We start from the raw sequence: 14647 nt of genomic DNA on the forward strand, positions 1-14647 counted from the left end.
TGATAGATGCATCTGCAGTTTAATTACAGCCTCACCTCATCTTCAGTTGGACCATTTCGGTTCCTTGGTTTCTTTTTCACAGCGCCGTGGTTCTCTCCTTTCCCATTCTTTGAAGAAAAGTCACTGGAAGCACAGAATTGTCAACCTTAAATACAGCCAAATCCTCTCTGGCACACTACTGCTCACTACCTACTGGCAATGCTTTTAAAAATGCTTTTAAAATGTTGACTCTGTTTTAGTGAAAATTGTCCTATAATCGTGGGGATTCGTCTGTTCTCCTCTGTAACTGGGTATAATCATTAATCCTATATCACCAATTTTTATACTGGTGATTGTGTATTTTATAATGATACTATAATATATGAATATGCTATCCAGTATAGTAATACAGATATCAATCAGGAGTTTTCCTTCAAAGAGGGTTTAGCAAGTGCCAAAGAAAATCACCAGCACTAAAACAATTATATTTCAATGAATATGAATTGAAAATGTTTTTAACCAGTGTTATTATTTGGGGTTTTTTTCATCAAATAGTTAAAAATAACAGGACAATGCATAGATTTCTGTCCAGAAAGGCTACACATGACTCATCGTCTTTACTATACGTGCACCAATCATGCTGACAGCTGTGAGTAGTCTCACCCAAATATGCTAATCAATATTACTAAATTGTGTCTTCCGATTGAAGCAACCTTTCTATCGGTGCCTGACTATGGTGAGAATCTATAGACGCATCAACTGTTTAGCCCTCTGGTTTGTTACCAGTAATAATTACATCACTGTGAGCTGCATGCTAAGGTCAGGTGGATCTCACTCTCTGTAGTATTTATTTATTTACTGTAGTATTATTGAGAGAAAACAGTGTTTTTTTCACTCCCTTACATGTCTTTGCTGCTGTTTTTGAATGTAGCTCCTTACTGAACAGGCACAAATGTTTGGATTACTGTGCAAGAGCCCGCAGCTTTTTATAAACTCGGAAAATTAGGTCAAATAGTCAGTGAATGCAGGTGGCAGGAACGTGAATTCACCTTTTAGCAGAATAAAAATACAACACTGTCATCAGCTACAGCCTTCAGCATCTGTGCACTTCACAATTACAACAGCATTTTAAAAACAACAATACTGACCACCAGCAACAGGTCCTTACACGCTGAAAAAATTTAAATACACATTATTAATAATAATAACAGTCTTTCCACCAACCTTTTTGATGATTTAGTATCTTTAGTGCTGCTCTCTGTCTGTGCATGTTTTTCATTTTTTCCTGGAGAGAAAATTAGACAAAGTTTCAGTAATTATTATCTTACTCAACGGAACAAAAAAATCTTTGCAAGGCTGAAAACAAAATATTCTGGCTGGAACTAACTGAATATTTTATTGATTAATTGATTGATCTATAAAATGTCAGAAAATAGAGAGAAATGTCCCTCACAATGCCCAAAAGCCAGAGAAGTCTGGCCTTTTCAGACAAACAGTTTAAAAATAAATTTTAAAAAATGTACAGTATCAGCAGACACTTAATATTAACAGCATAAAATATTGTTGCGAGAATATATCTAACTATTAAGCTGCAATGACACAAGTAGAGTAAAATTATTCTTGAGTTAAAATACAAAACTAACTCTGCCCTTTAAAGGTAAAATTGGAAAAACAAAGTTTGGCTTTTGAAAGTTTTCATCGGACTCTTCGACAGCAGCTCTAAGTGAACAATACTTGTGTCCGTATTAAGCTATCCTGTTTTATCTGAACTACTCTGAGCGGCTCACTATAGGAAATATGGACTAATGAATAACAAAACTAAACCAATGTGACAACAAAAACAAGAGCCCATTAAGCATTAAAGCTACATTGGGGAGTTTTGGACCACTACAGCTTTTATGGAGCAACATTTCTACATGTGGGTCCCTGATACACACTCCTGCCACTGATGTCATGCTAGCTGACCAATCTACAGGTGGCAGTATCACGCCAAGATATCCTTTGACTGTATGTGTATGAACACATGCAAAATGTACAAGCTGATGTACTCAGAAATAAAAACTTTTGCTGGAGATGCACAAAAACTTCCACAGAGACTTAATCAGGTAACACTGTGATGCATATCTTCATTAAAAAAGGACAGAAAACACCAAAACATCAGCAAAATGTACCGTTGTAATATAGCACAAGATCCAAATATGAAACACAAAACAAACAAAAAGCACATTTACTGGTGACCCAATAACCATTAAGGCCATTTGGTATATACGCAGCAATATGTCAACAAAAGCAGGGAAGGAGAACAATGACAATCTAAAATCTTCAAGAAGAAAAATGTCTTTATGTGTTTCATAAAGAGTAAAATACATTCAACTTGGTTTTTTGGACCCTAAGTTGCACACAGAGCATCTTTAAGTCAATCTGCGTGTATATAATGACACAAACAACATACTGCCACTACACACACATATTATGACCAACAGTAGGTGGCTTGTGTTTACAGTCTGAGCCTCAAAGGCAAATTCTAAATGTTGGGAAGCACAATGAAGAGATTCAGGATCTGCTCGGTGTTAAAACTCACCTGAGTGCTTCTCTGTTTTACCCTCTGAGACCTGTCAACACACAAGGTAATGATCAACTCTGAGCTCCATAAAAACAAAGAACAAACACATACGTGTCAGGGCCTTTTACATGTTAGCCATATTGTAAAATGTTCACAAGGACAAAAACAGAGCTGCAACCAACAAGTTCTTTCATATCCAGAGAATTCTTTTGTTTGATTTTTTAGAAATTCTAGCAATTAAAATCAAAAGAAAAAATAAAACTTTATACCTCAGGATCATCAGACAATGATTATGTGTTAAAAGAGGAAAATGAAATGGAAACTAGATACTGAACTGATAAACTGGTACTGTGAAATGGCAATTTCATTATGAAAATGCAAATGGAAAATAAATAAAATTAACCTAGCACTCTGGATTAAATACTCCAAAAAAAATCTAAAAACAACAATAAACACAAAAAGCTAAATTTAAATCTGGACACTGAAATGTAAACGTATGAAAATACAACATTAAATTTTAAATACTGATGTTGAAAATGTACAAATTCACACATAAATGCTTAAATTAAAGCATAAAGAAAGATAACTTCATAATTGATTCTCTTTATGTTCATTTTGCTTCTCAACTATGCATTCAAGTAGTTGTAAAACCAACTTTAGTTGACATTTGCTCTTTTATTTGAATTTTGGGGGGAAAAAAAATCTTAAATTTTGTGAAACTGTGTCACATTTCAAGTGTCGATGGTCCGAAGTGGTATCATCCAATTCATTTTGTTCAATTAACACCTACAGATTGAGTTTACGATCGCAAAAGACAAACAAAAGGAGCAAATTCCCAAAATTGGCTGATTAAGTATGAAAATTGTTCCTATTCAATAGCCTCTCAATTAACTAAATCTATTAAACATCCCAAACAACACGTGTATTTTCTTGTGTTACTGAATGGACGGTTGCTGACCTTTGAAGACGCGCTGGTTGCCGGATCGTTCTTACTAACAGCTTTCTCCGGTTGGGGTCGTTGCATCACTACACCGACTTTAAAACTTTTGCCTGGGCTGAAATACATAGAAATTGATTAAACAAATGTTCATCAGCGGTAATTAATCGTTTTTTTTGTAGAGTGTGTGTATGAGGCAGCGCATACATACTTTTTAATACAAGTTTTCTTTGTCCATCCTACGGAAAACAAAACACATACATATGAGTTTCAGCTTTGAAGAACAACAAACTGTAAAAGATTAATCATTATATATCATCATATTCATGGTTGCCACGGTGATGGCGGCGCACATAGACCCAGCGGCCCCTTCAGGAGACAGCGAGAGTGAACGTTTAGTGTCTTGTCTATCCCAGACGTGCATTCTGCAAAACGTACTAATTAAATGATCCTGAAGAAATGCTCTCATCTTGTCCGTACTACTGTGTATGTCCAGCAAAATGACAATAAACCTGATTTGATTTTGATTTGATAAATAAGTTATTTACATTGATGACAAGAAATAATCAGATCCTAGCTAAAGGCTACAGATGCTGGAATTCAATTAAAAATAGCAAAAATAAACCTTTTACATTGAAAAACTACTTTTCTTGACCTTTGTTCACCTTTGATTTTACTGCCTTGAAGCCAGCGTAAATCACAGTTACTAATTCACAGAAAAACCTAAACTTCGAGGCAATTCATCCATTTCAGAAGGAGTAGAAATACCTTGCGACTTCGATAACTCAAGGATGAACTTCTCGTGTTGCAGCTCCAGGTCTTTCATTCCGTCATTGTCTTCCTCAAACAGCGTCTGGGCTAAGCAGTTTGCCTCAAGAGCCATTCTGATCTCTCCCAGGAAGAACAATGCCTCACAGTAGCGATAGTGACCCTGCAAACAAACCAAGAAGCTTTAGTGAACGAGCCATAACTGCCATTTGCTCATGAAGTTCTCTACATCTGCGGACAGTGCAGATCTTCATGTCATAAAAATAATGATGAAAGAATATAGTAGCAACAAAAAGACATTTCTAGTCTTATTATAATCCTGCAATCCCACCAGCAGAGTCTGTAGTCAAGATTAATGCAAATTTGAGATGCTAATGTTATTTAGATCAGGTTCTGTTTATTTCAGCTACATCTAAAACTACTATTGTGTGGGTATCTCAGGACGATTGATACCTTAGAGAGAATTGATGCCAAATTCAGTAGGAACAGCACTTTAAAAAAAACCCCAAAAAACCCCCAATAACAGGAGTAAAGGCATCAGCGAGTGCAGATGCTGCAATGAGGGGAAAAAAAACATCAAGAGACATGTCTGGACATGTTTAGTGTCAGATGATCGGAGACAAGTTCAATTTTAGACACCCAAATGTTAGTACATAAATGGTGTGTGAAGCACTTCGAATAAATGGAGAAAACACTATAAGTTTATCTATGCAGCTCCAATACAGACATCCTGTTCTGTATAAAAAATTACTGCGAAATATAAAAAATGGGTGAAATCACTTGGTTTAAATGTATGTTCATTTTTAGCCTTGCGTTTATGGTTTAACCCTCTATTTTCTTTCATTCCACTTGTTCTTTTGTTTACTTGGATATGGCATTTTACTATTCTATCTCATGTTTTCGTACTAAGTTATTCTGAAAATCTTGTACCACCTTTCAACTGACCAGCCTTCTGTTGTTTAATGCTCTTCTTAACTCTGTTTTTAAAAAGGAGCTATATAAATAAAGGTATTATTATTATTATTATGTGTAAAAGGTCTGCACTTAAAATAAAACAACACAACTTAAGTACTCTCACAATATCGACGCTAACACGCTAATGTGAGTGACACGAGATAAAAGGTGTGAAGATTAAAGTTATTAGAGTTCATCCTGAGTGAGACCAGAGTATCCAAAGTTAATCAACAGCTGCAAGAAGTATCACAAATAAACACTAATGTAAACATTACGGGGCAACAGAGGATCAGCTCTGGGAACCATGAATGTTGGCACAAAATTTCTTGCCAACGCATGTGACATTCTTCCGTTGAGTTTCAACCACCACGCTGGCAGTTTGTCAGGCGCAGAGGCGCCAGACTGGCTCAGGTGTGCGTCACCGAACACACAGACTGAAGGTGCAGCTTCAATCCCAGGATTAGTTCCAAGTCTCTCTGTCTCAGTGTCAACACCCTAAAACTACACCAACAATGCACACTAGGTATAAATGGAAAGGTGGAATCTAAATTGAAACCATATCAAGCTCTGATGTAAATTCTATATTTTACATTCACAACTTCTATTACTCTTCTGTGTTTTGCATATTGACTGTGTGCTGCTTCATGTGAAGGTTTGTCTCTTATCTACTATTTGTTTGAGCCAACAGATCAGTTTGACCTCAGTTTGCAGAGGACTTCATATCTTTACTGTCTTGTGGATGTAAGTCAGAGAGTCTGGCTTCAGAGAGGAAGAAAGAAGAAAAGCCCACACACACAAAAAAAAAAAGTCTGTGAAGTCGCGGCTTGCCTCGCTGGAGAACAAACCAGAAACACTGAACTCCACCTTCGTTTATACTGCTGGGACGGATATGAAAGCCAAACGTACCTCAAAGATAAAGTATTATAACTTTATACATTTGTCTCTTGGTGGAAGGCCTGTACGCATAGATATGATTGATCACTATAAATAACAATGATAGACACTTGCTCTGTGTGACTTCACTTCGTTTTTTTGACTTTCCCCAACACAGAAAACTCTATTTAAATTTTTAAAAAAACAACAACAACAAAAACAAAAAACTAAACAAAAATCTGCTGTCTGTATTGCAGGAATAAAGTTGTACCAAAATATAAGTGCAGAATGACAGTCAGGTGGAAAAGGGAGACTCAAGTCTAAAGATAAAAACTATCTTGTGAAGGTCAGAATGAAAGCTCAGAATTTTACTTATCTTCAAAGGGTTGCTGGGAATTTTAAATGACTCCCTTATTTAGTAAATCATCAAAAATAATTGTGCCAAATATTGAAATAACAGCAAATGTAGGAAAAGACACAATACATTCAGTAACACAGACTTGAGTCTCTACCTGATGAGAGAAATTTGAATCTGCACTCAGCCTTGGTCATTATACCGCTATGGTGCAGTGGAAATGCTTTGATTAGAGCCAAAACTGATGCTGCTGATGGGGTCTGAACATCACAAACCCCTCAGTTTTATTGGCTCAGTCTCACTTTTTAACACAATGCATCCACATGATAAGAGAGATGTGTACCTTTGGCCAGAGTGGTTTAATCAGAATAGCACGTTTTCCATCACCAACCGCTTTCCTGCAAAATATTTTAAAAAATAAAATAAAATGAATCCTGCATTGGTTAAGACATTTCTTCAATAAACACCTACACAGTTTTTGCAACAGCTCATCATTTGCTCTGCTCGAATGTGGAGCTCATAATGACGAAGATGATGAGTCAACCTAGAATGAAAACAATCATAGAAGCGGAAACTTACATCCGCTCTGACGTGACGTTGTCGAGACTTTATTAGACAAAAGGTAAAAATCTAAATATTTTGATTGTTCATGGGCAAATGGGTAATGAGTTAACTTAATGAATTGCTGAACCTCAATGATTTTACAAAATTTTAATATATACAGGTTGAATAGACTCGGAATTAAAACAAAACAACAACAAAAAACATTAGGTGTGTTTCCATCGAGCACGAACACTTCAAAGTTCAAATAATTAGCTTTATTGAGTATTCTCTTTAGTGACACTTTTCACATGAATATTAAACTCATTGAAGTTTTTAACTTTAACAGCTTTTCCACTGACTCTTTGTACTTATATTATTTATGAATGAAAGGTGCTTTAGCATATATACAATAAGGATATAATAGGTGGTACTTACAGATAGTTTTTACACCTGATATAGCACAGGGCTCGGTTACCGTACAGTAAGTGGTTGTCAGGGCTGGAATGAAAAGAAATTACTGTCAGTTACAAAAGTGCACAGCTCTACCAGTTTATTAAATACAAATGTACAATGTAAGACACTAAACCTTCAATGAATCCTCAAAAATTAGTTTTTTTGTATGTGTATTTTTTATGTTTTGCCCTTTCATGTAGTGATTAAATACAGTCAACAAATATTACAATACTGTATCATGAAAATATGGACTGAGTAAACTGGTTACCTAAAGAAACATAAATAAATACAAACAAACAAAAGACACTTTTAGAGACAATATTGCAGCATGACTTACTAAAATTTGATGGCTTTGGAATAAAACTTTACAGCCTCTTCATACTGCTGATTCTGAAAGTTCTCATTTCCTTTCCTCTTCATCTCATTACTTTTCTGAAAGAGGAACAGAACAAACCACAACTTTTATTTCCGCCGTTACGACACAGATGTTTAGAGGAAAGTAAACTCACCTGCAGATGAACAGATAAAACAATTGTTAATTGAAGTCATATGTAAATCCCTCTTATAGGTAAAATCCTCCCGCTTGTTCGGCTACACTCAGAAATAACATCTGTAATCTTTTACTGTGATGTTAGATGATCACATAACTACAAGTTACTCGACGTCTCAGGTCTCTCAGATGCCCCATAAATAATCTCTCAGTAAACAGCGATGTGATCAAACAGCAAAAAAAGCAATTCAAGTGCCCGAACATCTACAGTAAAATGTAGATATATCAGAGAGGCAGGCAGCAGATCGTGTTTGTGAGTCCTACCTCTACTTGATAGTCCGCTGGTTTAAAAAACAGCGACTTCATCGTCTTGTCGTAGCTGCCACCCATTTCCTGAACAAACTTAGCAACTGAAAGGAAAAAAAAAAAGATACAAGCGAGTGCATTAATTCACCTTGAAAACCAACACGGATGTCACCAGCAAACAAGTTCTACAGGCGTCAAACACTTTCTGTGCTCTAAAATAGCTCTGAAATACACTGAAGCAGAAAAAGCTGAAGTGTGCCGTGAGATGATAGAAGCAGAGCAGCGACTGTAGCTTACACTCGGTGAAGATTAAGTGGAGGGCTGTGAAGCAGGTGTGTTTGTGACCGAACTCCATCAGGCGCTGGCGCATAGCGGGCTCTCCTGTTCGCTCCAACCAGTTCAATGCATCGTCCAAAACCTCCGGGGAACGCTGCAGGAACAAAGTCACGGTCAGTTTTATCACACACAGGAAGTCACTCAACTCTTTGACATTTTTGACACTTAAATGTGTTTTTATTATTCTGGCCAACACCATTTTAAAAAATGTATGCGCATACAACAATGTCAGATATTTTTTCTTCTAATCGTTCAATGCTGCATATCTGCTGATACAAAAACTGACCCAAAAAATATCTATGAATGTCACAGCGTTGATTTTATGTGCATGATTTTTAGTTTGTGAAACGTTTCCATCTGTAAGAATATTATTCAGGTGATTTTGGGTAGAAATGGTATTTTTCAAGTCTGGTGTAAATAAATAAATTTAAATATGCAAGAAATTATTTACAAAAGAAAAAAAAGTATAAAGGAACAAATATATATAAAAATTCTGCTTCATCCCCAGTCAGCAAATACTTATCTATTTAAACTGAAGGCTCCCTACAAACTTCTTTTTATTTTTTTGTAAATAAAAGCAAATCAAACAGTATCCTGGTATAAACCTGTTTCTCACACAGTAAATCAATGGAAAGAAAGGCTGGTAAAGGTGTATGCAATGGAGAAAATAAAATATAGATATAGATCAACAATGTCCCGGAGGTTTGCACCAAAGGGATCAATAAAGTTCTATTCTATTCCAGATTTATTCAAGAAAAGGTGGGAGCCACTGATGGTATATCTGTACTTGACATTATAGGATCTTAGTCTGTGGGTTGAACTAGTGATAAAGGAGAAAGAAGGAGGGAAAGGGAAAAAAAGAAGGAAAAACTCCTGAATTGTTAAGAAATTATGGTACCATTTCACTTTTGCTCTTGTTCTAGATTTATTTTTTTTCTTATTATTTATTTATTATTATTATTATTATTATTTTAATTTACTCACTTTTGTACTGTATACAAAAACAATGTTGACAGCTTGATGTGATGTGGAGATTATATGTATAACTATTTCATACTGTAAAACTTGAAATAATAATAAAATATTTTGTTGGAAAAAAAAAAAGCAGATCAATTCATATACAAATAAAATGAATTTCACCAGATGCTTTTAAAGTGTTGCAGAAAAACACAAAACCTAAATTAATAGTATTGCTGCTCAAACCTAACACAGGCTCCAGAGTGAAATTATGAAAGACAGTCCGCATCTTCTTTGTTCAAGTGTTGGTGTTGTTTTAACTACTTAACCAAAAACACCTGACCAACGGTATTAATAAAAATATGAGGGTACTTCCAAAAACTGAATAAATAAGTTTGAACAAAACAAGCAAAAGAAAGCACATTACGGGTATTTCAATAGCTTTACACTGAATTGATTTTATGGTTTCATTAGTTTACAGACGGTTACAGACTCTTACTGTGACCGTCCATTTTTATTCAATTTAGTCTGACTTCAGGTTGTATCAGGTTCTATATTTATGCCCCTTTTTAATGACATTTTCATGTTATTCATCCACCCCTTATTTGTTTACACACATAATTTGATATAAAGCACTTTGAGCTGCGTTGTGTGTATAAATGGTGTCACAAAAACAAAGTTTATCAATATTATAATATTACTATCAGAAAGCTACTAAAGACAGCCACGTCTTTGTTTATAGTACCGTTATTCTAATAGTCTGACAACCTGTTTCATACTTAAAGCTCTTTCTTCTCAGACTTACCAAGTTAAACATGTTGCTTATTATGAGAACATGTCTGGATTGGTCCTTTCTCATCTGGAACAGAGAACAAACAGTTTAGATCAAAATCAACGCAGCTCTAAAAAGGTTAAATATTGTAGTCAAGCTTGAGAACGGGTCTTCTCTTTAATCCACTGGTCGTTCTCCTGCATCATCATACCAGACACATAATTGGTGTAGGACCGACAACGTGAACCTCTTTGCTCAAGTGATATATTTAAAACAATCTGAAATCTAAAGCCACTGCTGCAACATAAATAGCAATGTTTACCGAAGAGCAACAATTGATCTGTTTATCAGCTTACTCATTCACTTTGCTGTCTTTTGCATTCTTTATTGATCTGGCATCCTCAAAATTCCAGCCAAATCAATTTCTTTATAAAAATGTGTATGTGACAGCGTTAGCTTTGCCTCTTTCACACGTTCACCACATCTAAGATTTCAATGATGACGCCAGCTAAAACTGGACAATAAAACTGGGCGTAACTATGTACTGGTCAAGCTGTGATAGCACAGACAGAAATGATGACTGTGCAGTTTTAGAGCTGCTGAACTATTGATCGATCAACTTACAGTTCCTCTCTCCAAAGCTCTGATAATTGCTTCCACTGATTCAATCTTGCGCAGGTGCCTCAGAGTCAGATCCTCACTGTCCCTGCAGAGACAATATTACAAACTCAGGTCAAACATTGAGGGTTTACGGTGTTTTTCAGCGTTGGTAATGAAAAAGTGTGCTTACTTTGAGCTGACGAGACCTATTTCTACAGCCCAGCAAGCCATGCTGGACTCTTCCCGCTGCAACAGAATGGGAAGCCAAAAAGCGCAAATTTTCATCCGCTGTGCAGCGTCCCTTTTGGTTTCATAAGGGATGCTGCTCCATTTTGCAAAAATCGCCTCTAAAAAAACACAAAGACAAGCAGGAAACATAATTAGAAAGGTGTATTTAAAAGATTACACAAATTACATAATAATTACATGACTTGTCAGAAACTACTTATTTTTAAACCTGATTGCTGGAATGTGGTGTGAAATCAGACTAAAAGGAGCAAAATAAGTTAAAATCCTCTGTCAAAAACATCACTTGTAAAACCTGACTGCTTATGTAAGACTTGTCTGACTAACACATTAATATTTATCATTTAAAATGTCTCTCCATCACTCGGTTTTCTTCACTGCTATGTGATTCACTTACAAACTGGAGCTGCTTTCACTTTAAATGCAAACGCAACATTTTTTTCTGCTGCTGCTTCTTCACATTAAAAGTGTCTCACCAGTGAATGCCACAGCCGGAAGGCTTTTATTGTGATCGAAGTGTAAAAGTGGGGCCTCAGTCATTAAAGCAGTGAGTGACTAGCAGTTTTGTTCTACACTTTCAGATCAGTGGCAAATGCACATGGGTCAAGAAACAGTACAACATGCAAACTAAGTTTCAACATCACTAATATGAGTCAAGGTCCCTCAAACTTAGATTACAGTTTTCTTTTCACACTGAGATTCATATCTCAATGATTAAATGATGGTCATTCACTAAAGATTTGATTAAGGTTTTACACAAACGCTTGTATATATGTATAATAGTACCTGAGATGCTAATACAAATAACTTAAATGCTTCTTACCTGAAGGTCGAAAGGTGACAACCGTATCGTGTTTCTGAGTGGGCAAAAGAAATAGAAAACCGTTTATCAGTGACATGTAAAAACGGAATAATCACGTGTGGATTCATCAGCTAATAACTTACCATTATTCTCCGTTTAGAACCCTTCTGGTCAGAATCAGAGTCAGAATCTGACATTTTGTCCGACTCTGTAAAAAAAAATGTATTTGCATAAATTACTTGAGTACATTTTACAAACAATGCTGTAGAGAAATAGATCAAATTTGTCTACCTTGCAGGCTGCTGCTGATTTGAACTCATTTCACTGAATGAAAATCAAATTGCAGAAGCTTCTGTACATATTTCGGCAAACACCGTCTGTTTTCTTGCCGTTAAAGTTACATTACTGCTGTTGTATTATTTTACAGCACCACATGTTGCCATAACCGACAACAGAAGCAGAACTCTGTTATGAACAGGGGTATCAGTCTCCTTCATGACTTATTATCGTCTAAAAAAGAAAACAATCAAACTCTATTCTATATTAATAATCTCATTTTAATTTAGGTTAAAGTGACCCACAAGCCACTAAGTTAATGTAAGTTTTGCACATGGTGTACACATTTTTTTTTCCTTACAGCTGTCAAACATTGCAAGGGAAAAAATGCAGTCCTCGAAGAGCTTGTAAAATTCTACATTCATTACTAAGCCTGCATTATTAAACAATAGCAATATGCACCAGTGATAGACACTTCACTTAAGTGCACCAGATGTCAACCGCCATGAACGCACACAACAGAAACACAGAGCTCAGTTGCATTACCAAAGCACAAGAGTGCTTCCTCTCTGGCTCATAAACAGTCTCTCATATCCCCTGGTAATCGAGCCCCTTTGCCTTTGGTGTTATTTTTTTAGCGTGTTTCAAGGTGATACGATTCCTTCATCTTTATCCATTTATATTTAGGTGTGTGGAGATATTTATTTGTGTGTATTCTGTAAAATTATTACCTGGATTCAAAACGGCTTAAGTGGTTAAATTCAAATTAAACCTTTGTCCTACTGATTCTTACCATAAAGGGCAAATAAAAATAATCAAAAATGAACTATACTGACTAAATTTGGTTATTTGTATTGTGATGCAAGCATCCGTTCTAATGCCCAGCCCTTTTATTATATACTAGTACACTGTAATGTCACTGTGTTGTATTATTCCCTGCTGGGTGCTCCGTCTTTAGTGACCAGACCACTGACCAGAACCATGCTATCAAACCCTTACTTCCTATTTCTGTATGACACCTTTTTAATAACATACAGGGACATAATTAAGAAACTCAAACATTTTAGCAGCCAGATTTTACACTTCAGTCATGCAAGCTTCAGTTTCATTTGCTGCAACCGTGCTTTACCTGCATGTGGGTGTGGTTAAATCGAAACTTAATAAACGAGTCAGATCTCTTTTCAGGGACATTGCTCAGACTTTAACTGGAAACAGGACGAAAGGAGGAGCTAGCAAACATACTTAAGTGTCATAATAGTGGTAATTACAGCAACACTTACTGCATGCAGAGCTAATATCAGGAAAGAATTGTGACTTGGTTTAGCGTTTCAACAAAAGGCGGAAAACATGGAGTACTTTGGGTGAAAGATAACCTGTGAGGAAGTTGGCTGTGGCCGCTCCTTGGTTTGTCATAACAGTGTTAGCATCGTAGCCTAACAAGCTAACCTGCGCAGTCGCTGACAGAGCAAAGTTAGTCCGCTGGGGAGCCGAAATAAAGTGTCGTGCTGTTAACGCAGCACCGTTATATTAAAAATATATATTGTTCCGACAATGTGGTCTAACTTTAAGAGATGTTCAGCCTCGTTTCGACACTTTCTTCCTACTTTACTTTCGCGCGAAAGACAACCAGTGCCGAGGTAACCGTCTCGCTAGGAGATGTGTATGAGGTTTAAAAAATAAAAAGACATTTAGTTAGGAGTCACAAAACACTTACCTTTAGATCAGTATTGTGTAAAAGCTCTGCGGTGCTCTTCGCTTGTGTTGTTCATATTAGAGTGCGGAAGTAGGGTGCCGTTCACGCACGCAGCGCCGCAAAGATGCGTGAGGAGGCGGACTTCTTCTGCTGCTGGTTTTGCGGTAGACTTCAGATCGGAGGCTGCGCCCTCTACAGGCAGAAACACGCTGTTGATAATTTAATTGTTTATATATATATATTTTTTTTTTATGAATGCCGTTTTATTTAATATTAAATAAACAAAAATCCCCTTATATAAACAAATGATGTTTTGAAATAAAAGTTACTTAATTATGACTTTCATTTCCGTGTTTATTGCCTTTTTTTGTTTCATATTTATTTATTTCATGGGAATATCTATCTATCTATCTATCTATCTATCTATCTATCTATCTATCTATCTATCTATCTATCTATCTATCTATCTATCTATCTGTTTTCTTTTGTGTTTATTTTTTTATTTGTGTGTTTATTTATGTATTTATTTATTTATTTAGTTAGTTAGTTAATATACTTGATATGAATGACACGACATAGATGGATAAGTGGATACCACAACCCACTGTCACCACTAATGATGACTGCCTTTAACTTATTATCTCACACTCATAGATTTTTAGGTATTATGTTGTTTTATGTAGCACATTTATTGTTAGGTAGCATACTTATTGTCCCCAGTTGAGATGCAAAGTGTCAACGAGT

The 14647-nt window shown here is 36.0% G+C and overlaps 1 protein-coding gene across 1 annotated transcript in view; it reads right to left on the reverse strand.

The window, feature by feature from the left end:
• ttc3 (tetratricopeptide repeat domain 3) overlaps positions 1-14131 on the reverse strand; it is a 32256-nt gene extending 18125 nt beyond the window's left edge. Inside the window, exons 1-17 of the mRNA XM_008301040.1 lie at positions 13925-14131; positions 12078-12142; positions 11956-11989; positions 11077-11233; positions 10911-10992; positions 10320-10373; positions 8519-8651; positions 8240-8325; positions 7763-7857; positions 7408-7470; positions 6773-6827; positions 4248-4410; positions 3691-3718; positions 3501-3597; positions 2561-2591; positions 1204-1264; positions 36-123 (exon numbers count right to left, since the gene is read on the reverse strand). Of these exons, the coding sequence (XP_008299262.1) occupies positions 36-123; positions 1204-1264; positions 2561-2591; positions 3501-3597; positions 3691-3718; positions 4248-4410; positions 6773-6827; positions 7408-7470; positions 7763-7857; positions 8240-8325; positions 8519-8651; positions 10320-10373; positions 10911-10992; positions 11077-11233; positions 11956-11989; positions 12078-12131 (1281 nt within the window). The 5' untranslated portion in view covers positions 12132-12142; positions 13925-14131. The remainder of the gene's footprint in view (positions 1-35; positions 124-1203; positions 1265-2560; positions 2592-3500; positions 3598-3690; positions 3719-4247; positions 4411-6772; positions 6828-7407; positions 7471-7762; positions 7858-8239; positions 8326-8518; positions 8652-10319; positions 10374-10910; positions 10993-11076; positions 11234-11955; positions 11990-12077; positions 12143-13924) is intronic.
• Positions 14132-14647: the final 516 nt, after the last annotated feature.

This window comes from Stegastes partitus, unplaced genomic scaffold, assembly GCF_000690725.1.
Source record: "Stegastes partitus isolate 25-593 unplaced genomic scaffold, Stegastes_partitus-1.0.2 Scaffold1624, whole genome shotgun sequence".
Lineage (NCBI taxonomy): Eukaryota > Metazoa > Chordata > Actinopteri > Pomacentridae > Stegastes > Stegastes partitus.